The sequence below is a fragment of the Primulina tabacum genome, chromosome 3 (assembly GCF_025594145.1).
Source record: "Primulina tabacum isolate GXHZ01 chromosome 3, ASM2559414v2, whole genome shotgun sequence".
Lineage (NCBI taxonomy): Eukaryota > Viridiplantae > Streptophyta > Magnoliopsida > Lamiales > Gesneriaceae > Primulina > Primulina tabacum.
In genome coordinates this window covers 12,230,319-12,249,900 of record NC_134552.1, presented here as the reverse complement: position 1 = coordinate 12,249,900, position 19,582 = coordinate 12,230,319, and the positions used below count along the sequence as shown (strand labels likewise).

The following is a 19,582-nucleotide window of genomic DNA, read 5'->3' as shown; positions in this document are numbered from 1 at the left end:
GTTCTTGATTTTAAACTTCTTATATTATCGTGCGAGCAATTTCATCACTATCAGTATTCTTCGTGTATGCCAAAATAAATAGTATAAATATTAATTTAACAACTAAAACCAATAAAGATTACATCAATATATAAGATTAATTAGAGCTAAAAAAATTCAATTTGAGTTTAATCAAATGAAGCCATTTTTTTTGTGAATTCCAAAAATCAAGCTCAATAATCATTAGCCCATAGTTCCACTAAAAATTGTAATTTTTGCATTTGATCACCATCTCTGTATTCTAATTTAACAATACCATATACTAGAATCATTAATTAATTGATCAATCGGAAGCTCTTCCAATCTCCCATGGCGAATTCTCAGACCTTCACTTTGCCGCAAAATCTCGTCCGGTAAATTTTTAGTCTGCGGCCCTGTGTGCGTATGCGTGTATCTTGTCTTTACATATGAGTTTCAAGGCTGTATGTATATGTTTTTTGCGTGTGAAATTTGTTTTATTATTATTCACTTGCAGGTTATATGAAACCCTAAATGGAGCACTAGCCAAAACCCCTTACGATCCTCCGGAAGCCACCGCCAAAATCTCCATCAAATCAGAACTACAATCTCTACTACCAAACCTCGACACTTTGAATTCTCAAATCCCGAGCCTTAAAATCAGGGATGTCGCCTTATGTTGCGCTGCTTTAGCTTCTGCATTAGAACCCACGACCAATCATCTGTCGTGGGTTCCCAATTCGCTTTCGACTTTGGCTCTATCCGTATTTCAAGAATTTTCTGACACTTACTGTGATGGTAATGATAATTGTTCGTTGGAAGTTGCTGGGTCGGAGTTGGATTTGAGAGGTTTGAAGAATGAGAAGAAGTTGGTGATTAAGTTGATTCCGGAAGTTTTGCCTTTTCTTAAAGGTAAAATCAAGGAAAGTGCAATCGATACAAGTAATGAGGACGATAGAATTTCGGCTGCGAGTGCAAGTGTTCCTGTTGCTTATGCTATTGTGGCAGCATATCAGTTCAGATGGTTTGTTACTCAGGTTAGCGTGTTTGATGCGTTGTGGCTTTTTTATTATAAATTTATCTAAAGAACTGTTTGTTTGTTGCACTAAATTTGATTGAAGATTATGATATCATGTTATTATATAGGTGGATTCTTCTCACTTAGGAAGTTGTCTCCGTTGGTGATTCCATGTGCTCTCACAGCTCTCGATCACTGGTCTCCCGAAGTAAAAGTGAGTATCGTGTCAATACTCATTTTCTTGGTTTAAATAAATTTATTTTTTTGAATTATTGATGTCAGCTCTTTGCTGTCATCAAATACAGTTGTATTACGAACTTTGGATGGAGTATGTGGTTATGGATTCTAGTAGTTGTTAAACTTGATCCTATAATTCAGCTAGGTCCCATTCTTTCCTTATTCTGTAGCTATAACTACGAATTGTATTCTTTGTGAATTCGTTTTTGCATAAACTAGTTTAGCTCATAAATACTTTTGTCTTATTTCTTGAAGCTCTAGACATGGAATATGGTGGTGAAAGCAGATCCATCTTAAAACCCAGTCGAGGATGAGTTGTTATGATGATGTATTAGAATTTTTGAAATATGAACTTTGAAGGTTGCCTAACTTGTTACAAATTGACTTGTCTTGGAGCTTTTTCTCTGGCTTGTGATACCTATTTGACATTGTTATCTTGTCATCAATCAGTTTAAAAATCCAACTCATGATTCTGGAAAGTGCTGAAACTAGGAAAAACGTTGTGTGGTGAAAATGAAATTTTGGAGACCACGGTAAATTGAAATAATGAAAATCTGTACTCCATCCACATCGAAATTTAAGGAAAATTAACTTAAATGAAGGAACAAATTGATTGCAAAGTTTTTTGGTATGCTATGAGATAGAAAAGCTTTAAATATGTCACAGTTTGTCACACCATCATAATTTTGCAGAATTGTAGCTTGTAGATTCGTTGCTAAATCATATAACTAAAGTTTACTTATATTTTTTCCACTTATTCTTTAACCCCTAGAAGTTGAAGGGTATTAAATTTTTCCCTGAGTTCCGCATTTGAATGTTTTTTTATAAGAAAATATTTTCTCTGGTAAGATAGACTTAAACTATATGAGTGAGCTAATGAAATTAATTAAGTGTTGAAACGAATACTTCATTTATTCTTATAAAAATTACAAGATTCGAGATGCTAACACGTTGCACAATGAAAATAAAGAATAAGGACAGGTGCCAGAAAATGTGTTTTTTCAATGCTTATAAAGCAAAAAAACAAAAAAAAAGGGTTTTACCTATCTCTTCTTCTGCCCAAGCTAAATTGTATGTGCACATCTGTACTGGTGTTTTTGCGTGAACCTGCTAGCTAGAAATGCAGTTTGTGATTATGTCCACTCTGCTGTTCCATGAAGCCTTATTATCTGGTTTCTCTGCTCAGGACCAGGGTATGATCAGCTTTATACATCTTGCAAAAAATGTAAATGCTGCCGAGATTGGTGGGTACACAGATGTAGTTCTTGATGCTTGCTGCCAAAACGTTGCTTGTGATGATGAGATATGGCACTATCTGGTAGAGATGTCAGTGCTTCTCGTCACTTTAACGCAGCGAAGTAATCCTCGTAGTTTATGGTATTGATTGTTTTAATTACAAAATGTTTATGGCTAATGGTTAATTCAGATACTGGTCGACATTAAGTCATGTTAATTGTCTTCTGTAAATATTTTTATTACCCAGTGTCTTGTGGACCATAAGTTTTACGGACTTTTGTTTATGAGACATAATTCTGAGTGCATGTCTCTTTATTGATAGAAAACACTTGTCCTGTTATCAGTAGTGGATTCATTTTCTTGCTGTTCTTTAATTGTCATCCTATCCACATAGGTTTGAAAAGCTGCTCAGTGAAATGCTAAACCACCTAGAAAGGCAACCTAGAAACAAACAGCGCCGGACTGCATGGTTGACCCATATTGAGCCAATGTTCAGTGCTCTTGGTCTCATATTGGTTGCTCATTTCAGACGTCTTTTCCCCCTGTTCTTTAAGTGGATGCATGCAGATGATGATGGGACAGTTTTACTGGTAAGACAATATTAAGATTCTTGGTGTTTTCGCTGACTACTGTTTTCAACAATAATTTGATTATAGATATGCTAGCAATTTGAGAGCCTGACCTGACCTTATATATCTTATGATTTGCCAGCACTTCAAATGAAACCATATTATTTCATAATCTTTTTCAATTCAGGTCTGCATGATACTTTTTTTTTATTATAAATAGGATTGCACCTAACGAAAGCAACCGCTTGGTCATTAAATTATATTTCAGGTTCTGGAACGGATCACAACCATTTTAAAACTTACGTGGGTACGTAATACACCACATGTTGAAAGGTAAGTGTATTGGAAATTTTTACGCTTCTCTAGATGTTAGGAGCACTCTAATATCAGCATTAAATTCAGGGTCAAAGTAAATCTGTTGATCTATAAACAGAAATATATACTTCGTCTTAAAATGCCAATGTTGATGTTGTTATCATCTTACAGGAAGTAAAACATTTATGGTTCTGTGATGTGATTTGTTTTGTTCTCTTGTTAACAATTACGCGTGTGATCAACTCTATCCTTTCATCAACTTTCAAATTTTTTATCGGGTGTTCAGAAAAAAGAGATTGTAGTTGGATTGGCAGGAAATCGTTAGTGATTGAACCAAGCCATCGATTATTCAATCATCTTAATAACATCAGATTTTCCTCTATCAATCCCCAGCCTTCGTTGATGTTTGTATTGGCTCTCAGGTTGGTGGATGAGCTTGTCACCCTGTATAAAGATGCAGCAATGAAAGTTGCTCGCGAAGATATTAGATCACACATTTTACAAGTACTAACGATGATACGGCAGTAAGTACATTTATATTTCTGTTGAAATCCTAGTTGATGCATATGCGCTTGGAATTTTTTTCCTAGAGCTTGACCCATATCTTGAATTTATTGAAGATCCAAAAGTTCACAATTCAACACAACTTGGGTCAAGTACAAGGATGATCCAAACTTGACAGCTCTCCAGCCATCCCTAACTGAAGGAGATGCTGCGGCGGTACAGATTTCTCTTCTTCATCCCTTATACTTTCCAGTATTATCTAATGGCCCCTAATGTTATAATTATGTCATACTCCTCTAACTCTCTCCTTGGTAATTCATTTTTGCATCCAACACGTCATATTTTGTGACAATATTGAAAGATAAAATGAAATTTAGAAACATTCGTAAACTCGTTGATTCTTCTTTCTTTATGGTATCTGATACATATCTATCGTTCTGTTGGTGACATACAACCGCATGCGTTAGTTTTTTGACTTTTGGATCATGTGATTCTTGTGGATGTCCTGCATAATCCAAAGGCAACTCATGTACACGTTATGCAGCATAGAAATAGGTTAATACTGCCCAAAATTACTGAGACTATAATTTGAAATTGGAAGTTGAAACTGGTAGATTTTGAAATACCTCTAAATCAAAATCGTCCGGATTAAAATTTATTGGAATAAATAAGTCTACAAACGCTCCCTAAATGATTTTGCCAGTCGCATTCTGTAGTGGCTCAGAAGGCACAGGTAACTAAGACCATAAAGCAGCAAAATTTGACAAACTAGAGAAGGGAAACCAAAAGGATCGACAGAAAGTAACAGAGTGAAACCAAAGCATAGTTAACTTGTGTTTATTTGGGTAAATGGTACACTTTCTTTATGTTCTTGGTCCAGATTTCTTGAACATTCTGTGTTCTTCTATGAATAACTTGCTTATATGGTTGTAGGTTGCTTGAAGATGGTGAGTGTTTGAAGAAGGAAAACTGGCGATGACACCATCATTCTCGACGAGTCCCGAAGAACTTGATCCCACAATCTGGGCTGAGAGATGCTTAACTGCATAGATAGAATGATCTGTGGACTGTGTTTAACTCTTGATATCTAAATTAATGTGGAAATTATACTCCTTCAACTTGGAAATTGGAATCACGTTTCTAAGTCTTCTGGTCTTTTAACACCGAGACCTAACACTTCACATTTTGCAGAGACTTGTAGTCATCGATTCGTACAATTGTCATAATTAAATATTAAATTGAAATAAAATGTTTTTTTAAAAAAATGAAATAAAATGCAATATGTTATAATTAAAAACATAAAACTACATTAATTATGAATTAATAGATAAAATATGAAACTATTATGTGTTACTTGATTTTGTCTTTTTATAATTAGAAAACTTTTCGATCATCCTTAGGTATATATTGAAATCGATTTAGACGATTTATTGTTGTAGAATTTTAAAATATTATGTATTAAACTCTCTATTATTATTTTTTTAAATGATACTGTTTGTTTCGTCCACAAATTTACAAGCCACAAAACTCAATCAACTCTATCATAAGCCACGTGGCATTCCATAGTGAATTGCTTATCTTATAGCCTCCCTCTTCGCTCCATTCAATTGCCATGCACGAGTATCAGTCAAGTTCATTCCCATCTTCCTCGCTCTACCAGCAGCAGCGGCTTATCTTTCTTGCACAAATTAGAAAAAAGAGAGTCCAAATTCTTGAAGCAATCAAACATGGAGACTAGTATCACAAGCTGTGCTCACAGAACACTCCTCCCCGGTATCTCGTCGCAGCAATATTCCCCTTCTCCACGTTCGGTTTCACTTTCACAGTCATTTAGTTCCAAGGTGTGTTTTCATCGCTCTTCTTTTATGTGTTACAATTATTTTTGAGTTGTTTTATTTATAGGTCCGATATATTGAAGACTTGTGTTGGCATTGTGCTTCAGAGCTTAAAAGCAAGCTCATTGTTTGGAGAGTCTTTGCGTTTTGCGCCAAAGTCATCGATCAAGCTTTCAAAGGCCAAGAATTCTTTGCTTGTGACTAAATGTGAGATTGGCGATAGTCTGGTGAGTTGATTGCTGTAGTGAACAGAGTTGCTTTGGAAAATTTTCATTATTAAGATCGAAATGTTTCATGGCTGTTCCTCCTTGCCTACGACTGGTCTGTATTTGATTATGTGGTTGTTTGTATTGGTGATTGCAGGAAGAATTTCTCACGAAGGCGACACCGGATAAGGGACTGATTAGGCTGATGATGTGCATGGGAGAAGCGCTGCGTACGATCGCCTTCAAAGTGAGAACAGCTTCTTGTGGAGGAACTGCTTGTGTCAACTCATTTGGAGATGAGCAACTTGCAGTTGATATGCTCGCTAACAAACTTCTTTTTGAGGTCAGAATTAAAAAGAAAGAAAGACAAGGCATTTTATGGTGTTCTTTCTCTCTATCTGAGAAAAATTGTGCCAATTTTTAGTTATGTGCACATACATATTCCTCATAATTTGAAACCTGAAATATAAATGCTAAGAAACAAACACTTACAGCATTGAGCAGTAAAAATTCTTTGAAAAGTCGCAATTTTATTAATTTATTGTTGTTGTTGATTGTTGATGCTTATAGGCCTTGCAATACTCCCACTTCTGCAAATACGCTTGCTCTGAGGAGGTGCCCGAGCTCCAAGACATGGGAGGACCAGTAGAAGGTCTTTTATCTTTTCCTATCATTTTGCGTTAACTATCACTCACACTGCTTCAAGATCATCACAATCATATACACACTTTTTTTTTTGTCAAATTTCACAAACAGGAGGATTCAGCGTTGCATTTGATCCACTCGATGGCTCTAGCATTGTCGACACAAATTTCACAGTTGGTACCATCTTCGGAGTATGGCCAGGAGACAAGCTTACTGGAGTAACCGGGGCTGATCAAGTTGCTGCTGCAATGGGGATTTTCGGGCCCCGGACCACTTATGTTCTTGCTCTCAAGGACTGTCCTGGAACACATGAATTCCTTCTACTTGATGAAGGTTGATGCATTGTTTAAGTTTTCAGTGGAACAACATTTGTCATTTGACCATTTGAAGGATTAAATCATATAGCTGATTGAGTATAGATTGAATATAACACTACTTCAATGTAGTTTACTGGACCCCTTATCACCCATCAAAATTGGCTCATTAGGCTCGAAATCGATATCTATTTTGTTTTTCACGCGCTTATGTTTTCTCTTTCAATTGCAGGGAAATGGCAACATGTAAAAGATACAACATCAATTGGAGAAGGGAAAATGTTTTCCCCTGGAAATTTAAGGGCTACTACAGACAACCCTGATTATGCCAAGGTGTGCCTTGTCGGAAAATTAAATTTCGATAATGGATATATAAGCATGAACTTATTTACTAAAGGTAGGGTGTTGTTGCTTACTCACATTCAGCTGATCGATTACTATGTTCGGGAGAAATACACTTTGCGATACACAGGAGGAATGGTGCCTGATGTTAATCAGGTATTTTCGACCTTTTTTCTGTAACCACAAAAAAATTTAAAAAATACGCAGAAAACTCAACTGAATAAAACTTGACAGCATAAGTTTCTCACGGGATTGATTAAATTTTTAGATCATTGTGAAAGAGAAGGGGATCTTCACAAATGTGTTATCCCCGACTGCGAAGGCCAAGCTAAGGTTGCTATTTGAAGTGGCACCTTTGGGATTCTTGATCGAAAAGGCCGGTGGATACAGCAGTGACGGAAAACAGTCCGTGTTAGACAAGGTGATCGGTAATCTAGATGAGAGGACCCAAGTAGCCTACGGATCCATAAACGAAATCATCAGATTCGAAGAAACCTTGTATGGATCTTCAAGACTCAAGGCCGCTGCTCAACCAGTTGGGGCCGTGTCTTGATCTTCACTCTTGCTGCTGATGACGCCTTTTAATTTTTCATATCTTCTTTTTAATATTTTAGTTTCATGCGTTTTTAATTGTACACAAATTTATGAAATGAATCTTACAGATGAATGTTGACAAATCATGAACATATAAGGTGGTTAATGTTATTATTGATTGATCTTCATGGTGATTGAAAAGAATCATGAACAATTAAGAAATCAAACAATAATAATCAATATAAAGCATATGATAAAGCCAAAATAATATTTTTATAAATTCATCATCATATATGTATTTCACAGTTGGCAGAGAAATCTAACAACAAAAAATATGAGTATTGGCATGATATATTCTTATCAAAAAACAATGTCTCTGTTCTATGGCGTCGAATCGAAATCAAAACTTCATACAAAATTTCATGTTTGAACCAAATCTCAGTTTGTTTCAAGGCAAACATGAAATGTCTCGTACATGTACTCTACTCAACCTCAACTTCAAATAGATGTAGCCCACCACCGTGTTTCCGAATCCCGTCTCTTTCACAAGCTCTGTTCTTCTCGTCTCCACCACGCCGAAATCCTCTGGCAGCCATATCCGTGCGCGGCCTACCACCACATGGCCTTGCGATGTTCTCGCGTCTTCGCCATGTTTTTCATCGATAATTTCCAAATTGAAAAACCCTGAAACCGTATATTCATCCAGCAGCATTCTGAAGCTTTCATTCCAAACGGGCTCCAAATCTCCAACCGTAATCCTAGTTTTACACTCCAATCCACTCGGATTACTCAAGATCACGCTGTACAACCCTCTCATGTTCCTCTTCGTCGGCAAGAAGGCGCCACTCAATTCGTCGATGTTAGTGGCTTTCCAGACGAGAAGTTCAAGGCCGTAAACAAACCTGTATGCAATATTTTCCTTGCATTCCTTCTCTTTTCCATAGCAAATTCTGCGGAGATTCAAATTTGTTCGATATGTTGGTGGCTTTTCGGAACAATCATCTTCCACACAGTGATCTCCAATGCAGATTCGTGACATTGCTACTTGCTAGGGAAGTGTTTTTGCGATTGAAACTGTATTTCTCTTGAATTAATTTGAGAGACGGGTTAATATATAAGAGTGATTTGACTCTTTTTTCACGTACCGGTTTTACGAGTGTGAACAAAATCTTTTACCTGATAAAAACCGTAATTTTCTTTTTCTTTTTCTAAAACGTTTTTAATTATTTTATTTCATTTAAGAAACCAAATAGGAGACCAAGTTTTGGATACGCACGGCTTATCTTAGATTTTTATTTTTATTTTATCAAAAAACTGCTATAAGATTCTTTCGTGATTATTTTTATAATACAAATCTTCGACTCATGAAAAAATATTATCTTTATGATAATAACATTAGGAATCGAGTAGACCGTCTCATAAATCCCAATTTTAATGTGTGATTGCAGCAGTCAATCGCTCATTTCATTCCAAAGTAGTCAGGAATTTAAAATCTTGTACCATTTTCAATATCATAAAACGTTAAATTAATTTTCAAAAAAGTGTAGATAATTTTTATATATCTATCTATCTATTTATTTTGAGGTTACATTTGATTGGAAGATAAAATTATGAAATGATTAAGAGATAAATGATAAAAAAAGAATGATTATGTTAAGTGGGAGGTTCATAAAATAGTCGGTTTTTATTTTTTTATTAGTATTTTTTAATTGAGTTGTTATCTTAAAGATATTAGTTAATTCCATATTTGATGATGGAAGCTTATATGATATTATTTTTTCCCTTTTAATCAAATATTTTAGTCTTAGAGACTATGTCAAATAAAAAAAAACTCAACAATAAGCGCGTGTATATTAATAGTAGTATAAAATAAAAACTGAAGAGGATATATATGGTGATTATTATGAATTTATTTATAAATTTTAAAAAACAAATATGTATCGAGATAAGACAACATATTCAAGATAATTTATATTCTCATTAAATATGTAAAATCAATTCATTTTAAATTTAAATGCAAGCTCGATTGAAATTTTGAAATCTAATCTTATCTTCAGACTAGCGACTGTTTGTTTGAATAGGCTGATTTATAGTGTACTGGAAATATAAATCAACATATCAAAACCGTGGCTAGTCTGAAGATAAGATTAGACTTTGAAGTTTCAATTGAACTTGATTTTAAATTTAAAATGATTTGATTTTATATATTTAATTAGAATAAAAATTATCTTGAATCAGTTGCCTCATCTCAACACATACTTGCTTTTTAAAATCTTAAAATAAATTCATACTCATCACTATATTTAATTTTTAATTTTTATTTTTTTTTTTGTAATCCACCATTTTGAATACCGAGACATTTTTTTTTGGGAGATAAATAAATAAAGTGAAAATTCTAAACATTTTAAATTCGCAATTTAAATGTTCCAAAATTAAAGAGAATACTTTCAAACGTATTTTCGAATTTCCCAATTCAAATACAGATTCAAAAATTCAAAGTCCCAAAATATAATTAGATTTTCAATTATTAAAAATTGTCCATTTGTTTTAAACTCTCCGCATGCAATTAAATCAATCAACGCTTCTGTTTCTGTTAATCTATCTCTTGAATATTGTCGAGAGTCGAGTGTGTCTATCGTCTTAGGCTCAGGTCTACGAGACCAAAAAATATTTGTAGAATGAGATTTAATTGAGTTTTCACGTAATATATTAGATAACAATAAAAAAATAGTAATTCATGAGATTATCATTATATTAATTTTAAATTTGTTGTAAATATAAGGATTTTAACCATATCTATTAAACCAATATTTTTATTTTCAATAATTTTATTCGTAAAGTATTCGGTTTTAATCTGAAAATTTCGGTTAAACCGAATTAACCGAATTAATATATATTACTTTAAATTGTATATGGGCATTAAAAATAGAAGCTCATTCATTCAATGATTTTATTTTCAATATTTTTATTAGTTATTGATATTTTTTGTTCAATGTTTCTTGTTATTTATAAGTTCTCAGTTGTTTTTTTTTTTGTTAAAATTCGCATTTTTTTTCAAATCGGTTCGGTTAATTCGATTTCTATGAATTTTTCGATCGGTTCGGTTATTCGAAAATGAAATCGGTTAAATCGATTATAAGTCTATTTGATTCGATCGGTAACCGAATAGACTGAATGTACACTCCTATATATATCCTCTTCATTTTTTATTTTATACTACTATTAATATACACGTGTTTATTGTTGAGTTTTTCTGATTTGACATAGTCTCTAAGACTAAAATATTAGATTAAAAGGGAAAAAATAATATCACATAAGCTTCCGTCATCAAATATGGAATTAACTAATATCTTCAAGATAACAACTCAATTAAAAAATACTAATAAAAAAATAAAAACCGACTACTTTACGAACCTCCCAATTGACATAAAATTATTTATGAGTAAGTCTCTTGTGAGACGATCTAACGAATCTTTATCTGTAAGACGGATCAACCTTACCGATATTTACAATAAAAAGTAATACTCTTAGCATAAAAAGTAATACTTTTTCATAGATAACCAAAATAAGATATCAATATCACAAAATACGACCCGTGAGACCGTCTCACACAAGTTTTTGTTATTATTTTAATATGATCTTTGTCAGACGATTTCACAAATTTTTATCAATGAGACGGTTTGATTCGTTCATAACCATCCTAAAAAAAATATCTTACATATAAAAAATACTTTTCCATGAGTTAGGTTTATGTTGAAAATCCGTTTCACACAATAGATTTGAAATATGATATAATGATAGTTTTTGTGCAACCTAACATAAACTAAACCCCAAAAAAAAAAAAAAAAACACCATCAAAATAAAAAATCGAGTACTTTAAGAAGTTAAGTGATGACGTAAAATTCTAAAAAAAAATGGTTACAATTCACGCTCATTATACGTGGCTACATCAATTATATATGTTAAAAGTATTCATCCGACAACATACTATAAAATTTATATATTATTATAGCATAGGTTTGTCCACTAATTGGGAAAAAAGAAGCAGCTGAAATCAACACAAAATAATTTAAAAAAAAACATTTGGTGAAGGGTTTTGTAAAAAAATATCGAATAAAATAATTAAATAATACGTAACATGTCACGGTTTCATTTTCCAACATTAATTTATTACCATAAATTGACCCCACTCGCCCATTCTTCCCCTAATCCTATAATGACAATAAAGTTTATTGTCTCTCTCCATATTTGAAGATCATCAAATATCAACCATGATTCATGTTTGACAAAAAAGTTCGTGTGAAACAGTTTTATTGTACATATTTTGCGAGATAGATATTTTATTTGGGTCATCCATGAAAAAATATTATTTTTTATGCTAAGAATATTACTTTTTATTGTGAATATTGGTACAGCTGACTCGTCTCACAGATAAAGATTCGTGAGGCCGTCTAACAAGATACTTACTCTTCGTGTTAAATCACGGGATATGGATAAATACTTATATTCAAATTCAAATCCGATTCTAAATTTGAATATTTGAATCGATGTTAAACTTGGTTTGTTTATTTCGAACTTGAGGATTGAACGGCTCAAATATGTGATATTAATTGATTTGAAATATATAATGAAGAGCGATGAGTAAAATAAACGAAACTTATGTTAAACCAATAAAAATAAAGTCACCATCTTTAGGGGGTGTAATAATATAAGAAAATTACGATTTTTTATATATTCACGTTCATTTATATATTAATGTTAATATTATTACGTTAATTAAAGGGAAAAAATATTTTTATTATTTTTTAAAAAAAGGGTAATTCAACCGAAAAGGTTAAAAAGGAAGAGCCACAGCCTGTCCTGTCGTGAAGAGCTCATTTCGATTACCTCGAACGCACTGGAATATATGTCTTCCGTCTTCTAAATATGAAAATCCAGATATGACGTCATCACCGGCCCCTACCAATCATCGACACTGGAATCCTCCCGTCCTGAGAGCCGCATTGAACCGGGCTACGATCCGTAGTGATTTAATTGGCATCGTTTCTCACTGCGTACCGTCGTAATTCCTTTAACTGCCATGAGGTCCAGCCTTTTCAGCCGTCGGACTATAAGGCAGGGAGCGGTTTTAGCAGTTGGATCGTCGAAGATAAAGTTACTGCTAGCATGTTGTGTTATTCTCTCGTTTATCGCGTTTTCATGGCGTACGGCGTCATTTATGGGATGGGAGCACAACGATGCCGCTCTGTACCATTCCTCCTTAACCCAGTCAGTATTCTCAGAGTCCTGCGATTATTATATTGGAGCGTGCAGATTTATGTGATTTTTCCTTAAGTTTTTCGTTAATTTGGTTGAGATGAAGTTGCTATGATGGGTGTTCAGTCGTTGGATTGGGGTAGTAAATGTTGTGAGATCTCATTATTTTACTTTACGTTATTGACAATTAAACCCATATATATTCTACGTTTGCAAGAACAAAGGAATGGCAAGAAATTGTCCAAGAAACAACCCAATTTGATGTCAGGGTTTTTTCTCTATATTTTTTGTTGCACAAAGCATTTGCTTTCATGTCGTCTGCTATATGCAAATTGCAGAGCTCTTATATACGCGACTACCTGAGACACTTCACTTATTTGTTGGTAGTCTTACCAAGGAAGAGTTAGTTAGGAATGGTCTTTTAATGAATGAAGCGAGATGAGTCTTTTTAGAATGAGGAAGAGCTGGTCAAAGAGTATTTCTTTGTTTGTTGTAAATGCTTGGTAACTAGAGTTATGACAACCAATAAAATCATTATATTTCCATGTCATTGTTTTAGGATCATATTATCATCTGTTGCTATTATACGTCTGTGTTGTTCTTTTTCAACAAATTTTAATAATCATTCAACTCAGTCGACATGATTTTATTTACTTTGACTCGGAAGCATAGTGGTCAAGCATTTTTTTCTTGGATTTTTCAGTGGTTTATTCAGGAATTTGAGATGACTGTATATACGATATTAAATGCAACTATTGTAATTGGCCACCTCATGCTAATTCAGATGTAATCCGTTGTATAGGAAAGGATATACCATATTGATGAACACATGGAAAAGAAATGATCTTCTGAAGCAGTCCATATCTCATTATGCATCATGTCCTGGGCTTGATTCCGTCCATATAGTGTGGAGTGAGCCTGACCTTCCTTCGGATTCTCTTGTCAATTTTCTTACTCATGTGGTCAAGCAGAATTCAAAAGGTGGTCGAGAAATTGAGTTGAAGTTCGATATAAATGTAGAAGACAGTTTGAACAACAGATTTAAAGAAATCAAGGATTTGAAGTCCGATGTGGTTTTTTCCATTGATGATGATATTATATTCCCTTGCACAACAGTAGAATTTGCTTTCAGGACCTGGCAAATTGCACCAGACACAATGGTGGGATTTGTGCCTCGCATTCATTGGGTCGATAAATCGGTTCGTGCTTTTACTATGTGCTTCGTTTGTTAATTGCAACAACGTAAGGTTAGGTAAAATAAACCAACAAAATATACCACTCTGAAGCTTATACTTTTTCCACAAGGGGTTATATTTTTAAGCCTTTGCACTGCTAACTTCATTTCCTTTATTTGAATTCTCCATATTTCATCCGCTTGTTGTAAGTTGGAAGATCGTTTAGTGGCGTTCCAATGATCAAGTCTGCATGTTCATTCAGTTTTCTTATACATTTCCAGTTTACAGTGATGTAAAGATTGAGCAGTATACCCATGTAATCACATTGTTCATATGATAACAGGTTTTTAATCTCGTATAAGAGTATTTTTTTTCTTTTCTGCACGCTAACAATTCTTGATCAGTGCATCTGTGTAAGCCCACTTCACCAGAGCTCAAATTGATATGTAAATTTCTCTGCTGCATGGGATCACCCCCTATCATTTGGTTGTAGAAAATGTTACTAAAAATGTCTGAAGAGTTACTTTAGATCATGTTTTGAGCAGCACTTTCAACTGATCTTTTTCTTTGTCACAGAGAGGTGATCAGGACACTTATATTTACAGTGGATGGTGGTCTGTTTGGTGGACTGGGACATACAGTATGATTCTCTCAAAGGCCGCCTTCTTGCATAAGAAATATCTAAACATGTATACTTACGAGATGCCTTCTTCCATTCGAGAATTTGTTACCAAGTACAGGTTCTTATCAAACTAAAATTATTTTCAGGCTTTCTTCAGGTTGCGTACGGGGAGGAGGGTTTGAAATCAATGGATTTCGATTATAGTTTTATTATTTATAGTGAAATAATTGATCAAATCTTAAATTTATATCTTCTTTGTTAACACATTATCAGTACAAAGTATGATGTATTTCAAATGACACCATAATTGAGGGAACTTGAAATCTATCGTAACTAACATGAAATACTATATAAATATGTTATGGTGAATTTGAAGTTATGGTTTTACTTTTCTCTAAACAATAGAAATACATACAAAATCCATAAATTTGAATTCATCTATCCAAACGCAACCTCAGTTTCTCCTTTTGCAAATCTGAAAGCATCTAATCAATGTGTATGGATCTATTAGAAATTGTGAAGATATTGCAATGTCTTTCCTCGTTGCAAATGCTACTCGTGCTCCGCCTATTTGGGCGAAAGGTAATTTTTAATTTTTTTGCTCAGTCTTCTTTCTACCTGAAAGCGTTAGTTCATTCCTTTTTAAAATGGTGTGCTTAAGGTTTAGATTTGTTATTTGGCCTTTAACTGTTATAGGTTTGGATTGAAATACTTCGTCGGCTTGTTTATATTCCACTTTTTTTATTCAGTTATTTCCCAGCCTGTTCTTTTTGTGGTTATGGTCTTACGGAGCTTTAACTGTTATATAAGATGATTCTCCTTTGTGTGGTCAATATACAACCACATATTCGGGAAGGAGTATGATTTCCCATAATGTTTTTTTTTTTTTTCCTTTTTTGCATGAAATCCTACTTAAAGTTGCAATTCCAAGAATAACAATTACTCCAAGTGCTTAACCTCATGTCTAAAAACAACCAATGCAACTTTCATTTCTTGGGTTTCTCCAACATCTTGGTGATTGGGAAACAGAATCTCATGAAGTTTCACGTCACTTAGAACAGTGTAACAAGTCTGGGAAAATCGCATATTAATGTTCCCCACCTCATGCTATAATTTAGGTAAAATGCATGAGATTGGCTCCACTGGGATTAGTAGCTTGGGAGGCCATAATTCAAGAAGATCACATTGCCTCAATCGTTTCTCGGTTGAGTATGGAGGAATGCCTTTGGTATCCACTTCAGTCAAGGCCATCGATAGCCGTGTTAGCTGGTTTTGGTGACGATGATGTCGATAACCTCACCATTTTCCACATAGGATAGTCTTATTCCACGCCTTATTAGTTATTCATTTAGTGGTATGAACAGAATGTACCACATTTACTTGGTATAATTAGTGCAGTTTTCGTAGATTAATTTTACTTTTAAATAGAGTACGAATATCGGTTCCTTTAAATGATGTAATATATTCAATACTCAATTAATTAGTTGGCGGACATTCACATATTTTTATTTTGAATTCATACAATCGAACATGTTATTTTAAAACATGAAGAGAGAGTCTCCTAAAATAGAGCGACATCTCACCGCTCTTATCTTTATCAAAGAAGGTTAATGTCTTCGATTTCGCGCGGTAAAAATGAAAACAGTAGTAAGTTTACTAAAATATAAAACGGGTGATTTAAATTCCAACTATACAACACTTTGCTCACAAGAATTTGAAAACAATGTTTCTTTTATCATGAACTCGGAACAATGGGCCGTGGAATTAAGTTGATATACGATAATATTTACGCTGGTTTACGTATTTGTCTAAAGGAGTAGAACTGTGTTTAGCCTGCTCACCCAAATCCAAGAAGTGGATTTGGATGTGGATGAAAGCCATTACATCTTTCTTTGCGCATATGCGAAACTGATTCACTTACCCAATGCTATATTTGAGAACCCAAGTGGTGTGAAACGAACCACTACTTCGATGTTGGCCATTTGCAAATTTATTTAAATTTTTAGTTTCTTTTACAAGAGTAATACATTAGTCTCTACAAGATTTGGTCAGGTAAATCGCTAACAGGATAACAGGTTTCTTCGCCACCAGTACTCCACAAGAAATTAGCATACCTCGAAGCGTAATAAGAGTTATCAGGCTCAGCAGCCAAAGCTTGTAAAAACCTTTCTTCCGCTTCCCACAAATCCCTTCGCACCATCCACAAGAAGTTCGCATACAGGCTCAGGGCCTCTGCGTCCGGTGGCATTACTTGTACTGCCCGCTTGTAACATTCCTCCGCCCTATGTAGCACAATGATGGAAAATCAGTTTGAAATATTAAGTCGACAAATACATGTAATACGCATTTGTGACACATGCAAGTTCAGAGACAGTTTCAATACAGGATATCATATTTTTTTGTCAAAAACGACCAAGGGATTTTCAAGATTACCTGTCATAATCATGAGCAACGAGCTGCAAGAACTGCCCATAATTGCAGAGCAAAAGAGGGTTGTTAGGTTCACGAGACAAGTTCATCTGGTATAGAAGATCAGTCCTATGATATACTTCATTGCCATCCGACTCCACGTTTAGTGACACTGGCGAGATGAAGCTTTGGATATTTTCGTGATCGATAACCTCTCCCTCAAATTCTTGCATTTGTGTTGCTTCATTTCCATTGACAGTTCCTCCACCAAGTTGAGAGATTGAAATTGATGGTACTGATAAGTCAATCTCTTCATCACACTTCAATGCTCCAGATGGCAAAATCCCTGTTCTAGAAGCAGAAAAGATTCCAAAATTCGCTACAAGGATCATAATATGGATCATCAAAGACGGTGCGTTTGAAAAAACTTGTTGAAACAGCCATGCAAATGATGAATGCATTTCTTTCTGAACTTTAGCGATTTCTAGATCTCCATGGCACAGAGATCCTCTCATATGCAAGGCATAGCTCTGAAGTTCGCCTATGATGAAAACCATAGAAGAAAAAGCTGCCTTCACCGAGCAATAATCAGAACCTTTACATTCAGTAAAATCTTTAAAACCCCCTTCACATTGTATTTTCTTCTTTATCATCCTCAATGACAACGGGATATCAAAACACTTGGCTTTTTGTTCAATACTTGCTCGAATAACAGTCTGGCGATCTGGCCAATCTGGGACTTCTGGCTTGATCCCAAGCATCATGGGTTCCAAGAAATCAAATCGCGAATTCAAGAATGAATCTTGATCACCTTTTGTCTTGGGTATGGCGCGAGGAAATCTGTCCACATGCCCCTCACTCTCTGATAAGCCGAAACTTTTAGTTAATCCTTGGATATGATGGGATGATTCCTCATCATACATTTTGTCAAAACCCGAAAAAGAACATTGAAGGGTGCTATCTCTGCAAGCTTTCTTGTTCGAAGCTTGAGACTTCAGGGGGTTTCTAAACACAAATGGATGGGTAAGAGCAATGGTGGGGACTGTTCGATCCCTTCCATCCTTTTTCGAGTTTGTAGAGGAAAAACGAGGAATTGGGAAAAAAGGAGCACACGCTTGAAGTGTATGAAGTGAAAATTCTACGCTAGCAGGCACAACTTTAAGCCTCATTAATGGGCTAATCAAGAAAAGGTGACACTAAAGTGCAAGTGAAGTGGCAGAACAGAAAGAAAAAGGGTACTTATACTTAAAATAAGATGTAAAAACGCTTTCGTAATAGCGGAAAACAAGAGATGGCAGATAAATCTTGTGAGTTCAGGAATCCGAACTCGATCTTGCAAAAGAAGAGTAGCTCAGAATTTGGTTTGGATACCTTAAATGCAATCAAAACCTGCGACATACAAATGTACACAAGACAGTAAATTACACAGATAAAAGTCTCTTCCCCCCACACCACAAACTTGCTTACATATATATATCAAAAGCTTCAAACTTTATCTTGCTGATGCAAATATCGAAACCACAATAAATATTAAAAGAAAAAATAACATAACTTCTATCACTATAACATATTAAAGTGTGCAACTGTTGCTGATACAAGTAATCGTACGCAAATTTGATAACCAAAAGATAAACGGTAAAGATGGTGGGTGGTAAACTAGCTAATCAAGAGGCCAAACCAGAAAAAAAACTTCAGGAATTCAGTCTAAACAATTAATGCTTCTGCTAAAAGGGTTCCATAAACTCACCATGGTCTGTTTGATTTCATTGGGAAAAAATTCAGAAAGTGTAGATTTTGCTGTAATTTCTTGATTCAGTCAACAGATAAGATGAGAAATCGAGGAAAAGAATGGATAGACACAAAAGATAATATTTTGTAAGAGCAAAATCACACTTTTAGGAACAGTGGGAGTTGACAGATTATGGGAACCAATCTACTGGTTGGAGAGAGAGAACCGAAAACGTTACGATCACATGTGGGGCTGCCGCCACGGCCATTGCCTTGAATGGCAACAAAAACGAATAAACGAATGCAGCTCAAACTTCAATGGACCATCGACTACGGAATAGGTACAACCTGGCAGTCTTCGTGAATGATCCCGAATGCGCGAGATTCGATCTGGTGCGTGGTCCAATTTCTTGACTCCCGATCCATTCTCTGACTTGTCACAAGATGCAGACTTATATTAAAATATAAAAGTATTTATAAACTTGAATTTCGAAATTTAGATAAAAATGAAGTCTTACTTTCCATCGATATGCAAAAAAAAAAAAAAAAAATTAAAAATAAACTTTAAAAAAATATGTATAAATTGATATCCCTTCTCCGTCAAATTCTTAAATGGTCCTTTCCTCACTTCCAGTAATTG

General features: G+C 34.6%; 4 protein-coding genes across 4 annotated transcripts; 3 read left to right on the top strand and 1 right to left on the bottom strand.

Moving 5' to 3' along the window:
* Positions 1 to 146: 146 nt before the first annotated feature.
* Positions 147 to 4,852, top strand: LOC142540411 (uncharacterized protein At2g39910). Its single transcript, XM_075646539.1, has 9 exons — positions 147 to 392; positions 515 to 1,054; positions 1,163 to 1,229; positions 2,439 to 2,629; positions 2,883 to 3,078; positions 3,326 to 3,390; positions 3,795 to 3,896; positions 3,993 to 4,092; positions 4,810 to 4,852. The coding sequence occupies exons 1-9, from the start codon at positions 349 to 351 to the stop codon at positions 4,816 to 4,818; spliced, it is 1,314 nt and encodes a 437-aa protein (XP_075502654.1). The 5' UTR covers positions 147 to 348; the 3' UTR covers positions 4,819 to 4,852.
* Positions 4,853 to 5,479: 627 nt separating this feature from the next.
* LOC142540410 (sedoheptulose-1,7-bisphosphatase, chloroplastic-like) lies at positions 5,480 to 7,940 on the top strand. Its single transcript, XM_075646538.1, has 8 exons — positions 5,480 to 5,717; positions 5,819 to 5,938; positions 6,075 to 6,260; positions 6,488 to 6,569; positions 6,674 to 6,895; positions 7,109 to 7,209; positions 7,303 to 7,374; positions 7,487 to 7,940. The coding sequence occupies exons 1-8, from the start codon at positions 5,604 to 5,606 to the stop codon at positions 7,769 to 7,771; spliced, it is 1,182 nt and encodes a 393-aa protein (XP_075502653.1). The 5' UTR covers positions 5,480 to 5,603; the 3' UTR covers positions 7,772 to 7,940.
* Positions 7,941 to 12,601: 4,661 nt separating this feature from the next.
* Positions 12,602 to 16,307, top strand: LOC142540409 (glycosylinositol phosphorylceramide mannosyl transferase 1-like). The gene is made up of 5 exons (XM_075646537.1): positions 12,602 to 13,020; positions 13,811 to 14,207; positions 14,760 to 14,923; positions 15,317 to 15,387; positions 15,924 to 16,307. Exons 1-5 carry the CDS (start codon positions 12,833 to 12,835, stop codon positions 16,082 to 16,084), a joined length of 981 nt encoding a protein of 326 aa, XP_075502652.1. The 5' UTR covers positions 12,602 to 12,832; the 3' UTR covers positions 16,085 to 16,307.
* Positions 16,308 to 16,717: 410 nt separating this feature from the next.
* LOC142540408 (uncharacterized) lies at positions 16,718 to 19,333 on the bottom strand. The gene is made up of 3 exons (XM_075646536.1): positions 18,962 to 19,333; positions 17,239 to 18,603; positions 16,718 to 17,087 (listed from the first exon to the last, which is right to left on the bottom strand). The coding sequence occupies exons 2-3, from the start codon at positions 18,381 to 18,383 to the stop codon at positions 16,841 to 16,843; spliced, it is 1,392 nt and encodes a 463-aa protein (XP_075502651.1). The 5' UTR covers positions 18,384 to 18,603; positions 18,962 to 19,333; the 3' UTR covers positions 16,718 to 16,840.
* Between the last annotated feature and the right edge of the window lie 249 nt (positions 19,334 to 19,582).

What these genes read in the sequence shown, in the direction of transcription:
- LOC142540410 (XM_075646538.1), top strand. Translation starts at nt 5,604, where the DNA reads ATGGAGACTAGTATCACAAGCTGTGCTCACAGAACACTCCTCCCCGGT. An exon ending in GTGAGATTGGCGATAGTCTG is followed by an intron (nt 5,939 to 6,074) that starts GTGAGTTGATTG and finishes TGGTGATTGCAG; the next exon opens with GAAGAATTTCTCACGAAGGC. An exon ending in TGGTGCCTGATGTTAATCAG is followed by an intron (nt 7,375 to 7,486) that starts GTATTTTCGACC and finishes TTAAATTTTTAG; the next exon opens with ATCATTGTGAAAGAGAAGGG.
- LOC142540411 (XM_075646539.1), top strand. Translation starts at nt 349, where the DNA reads ATGGCGAATTCTCAGACCTTCACTTTGCCGCAAAATCTCGTCCG. An exon ending in AATACACCACATGTTGAAAG is followed by an intron (nt 3,391 to 3,794) that starts GTAAGTGTATTG and finishes ATTGGCTCTCAG; the next exon opens with GTTGGTGGATGAGCTTGTCA. An exon ending in GTACTAACGATGATACGGCA is followed by an intron (nt 3,897 to 3,992) that starts GTAAGTACATTT and finishes AATTTATTGAAG; the next exon opens with ATCCAAAAGTTCACAATTCA.
- LOC142540409 (XM_075646537.1), top strand. Translation starts at nt 12,833, where the DNA reads ATGAGGTCCAGCCTTTTCAGCCGTCGGACTATAAGGCAGGGAGCGGTT. An exon ending in TACCATTCCTCCTTAACCCA is followed by an intron (nt 13,021 to 13,810) that starts GTCAGTATTCTC and finishes TCCGTTGTATAG; the next exon opens with GAAAGGATATACCATATTGA. An exon ending in TTCATTGGGTCGATAAATCG is followed by an intron (nt 14,208 to 14,759) that starts GTTCGTGCTTTT and finishes TCTTTGTCACAG; the next exon opens with AGAGGTGATCAGGACACTTA.
- LOC142540408 (XM_075646536.1), bottom strand. Translation starts at nt 18,383, where the DNA reads ATGAGGCTTAAAGTTGTGCCTGCTAGCGTAGAATTTTCACTTCATACA. An exon ending in GTTGCTCATGATTATGACAG is followed by an intron (nt 17,088 to 17,238) that starts GTAATCTTGAAA and finishes TGTGCTACATAG; the next exon opens with GGCGGAGGAATGTTACAAGC.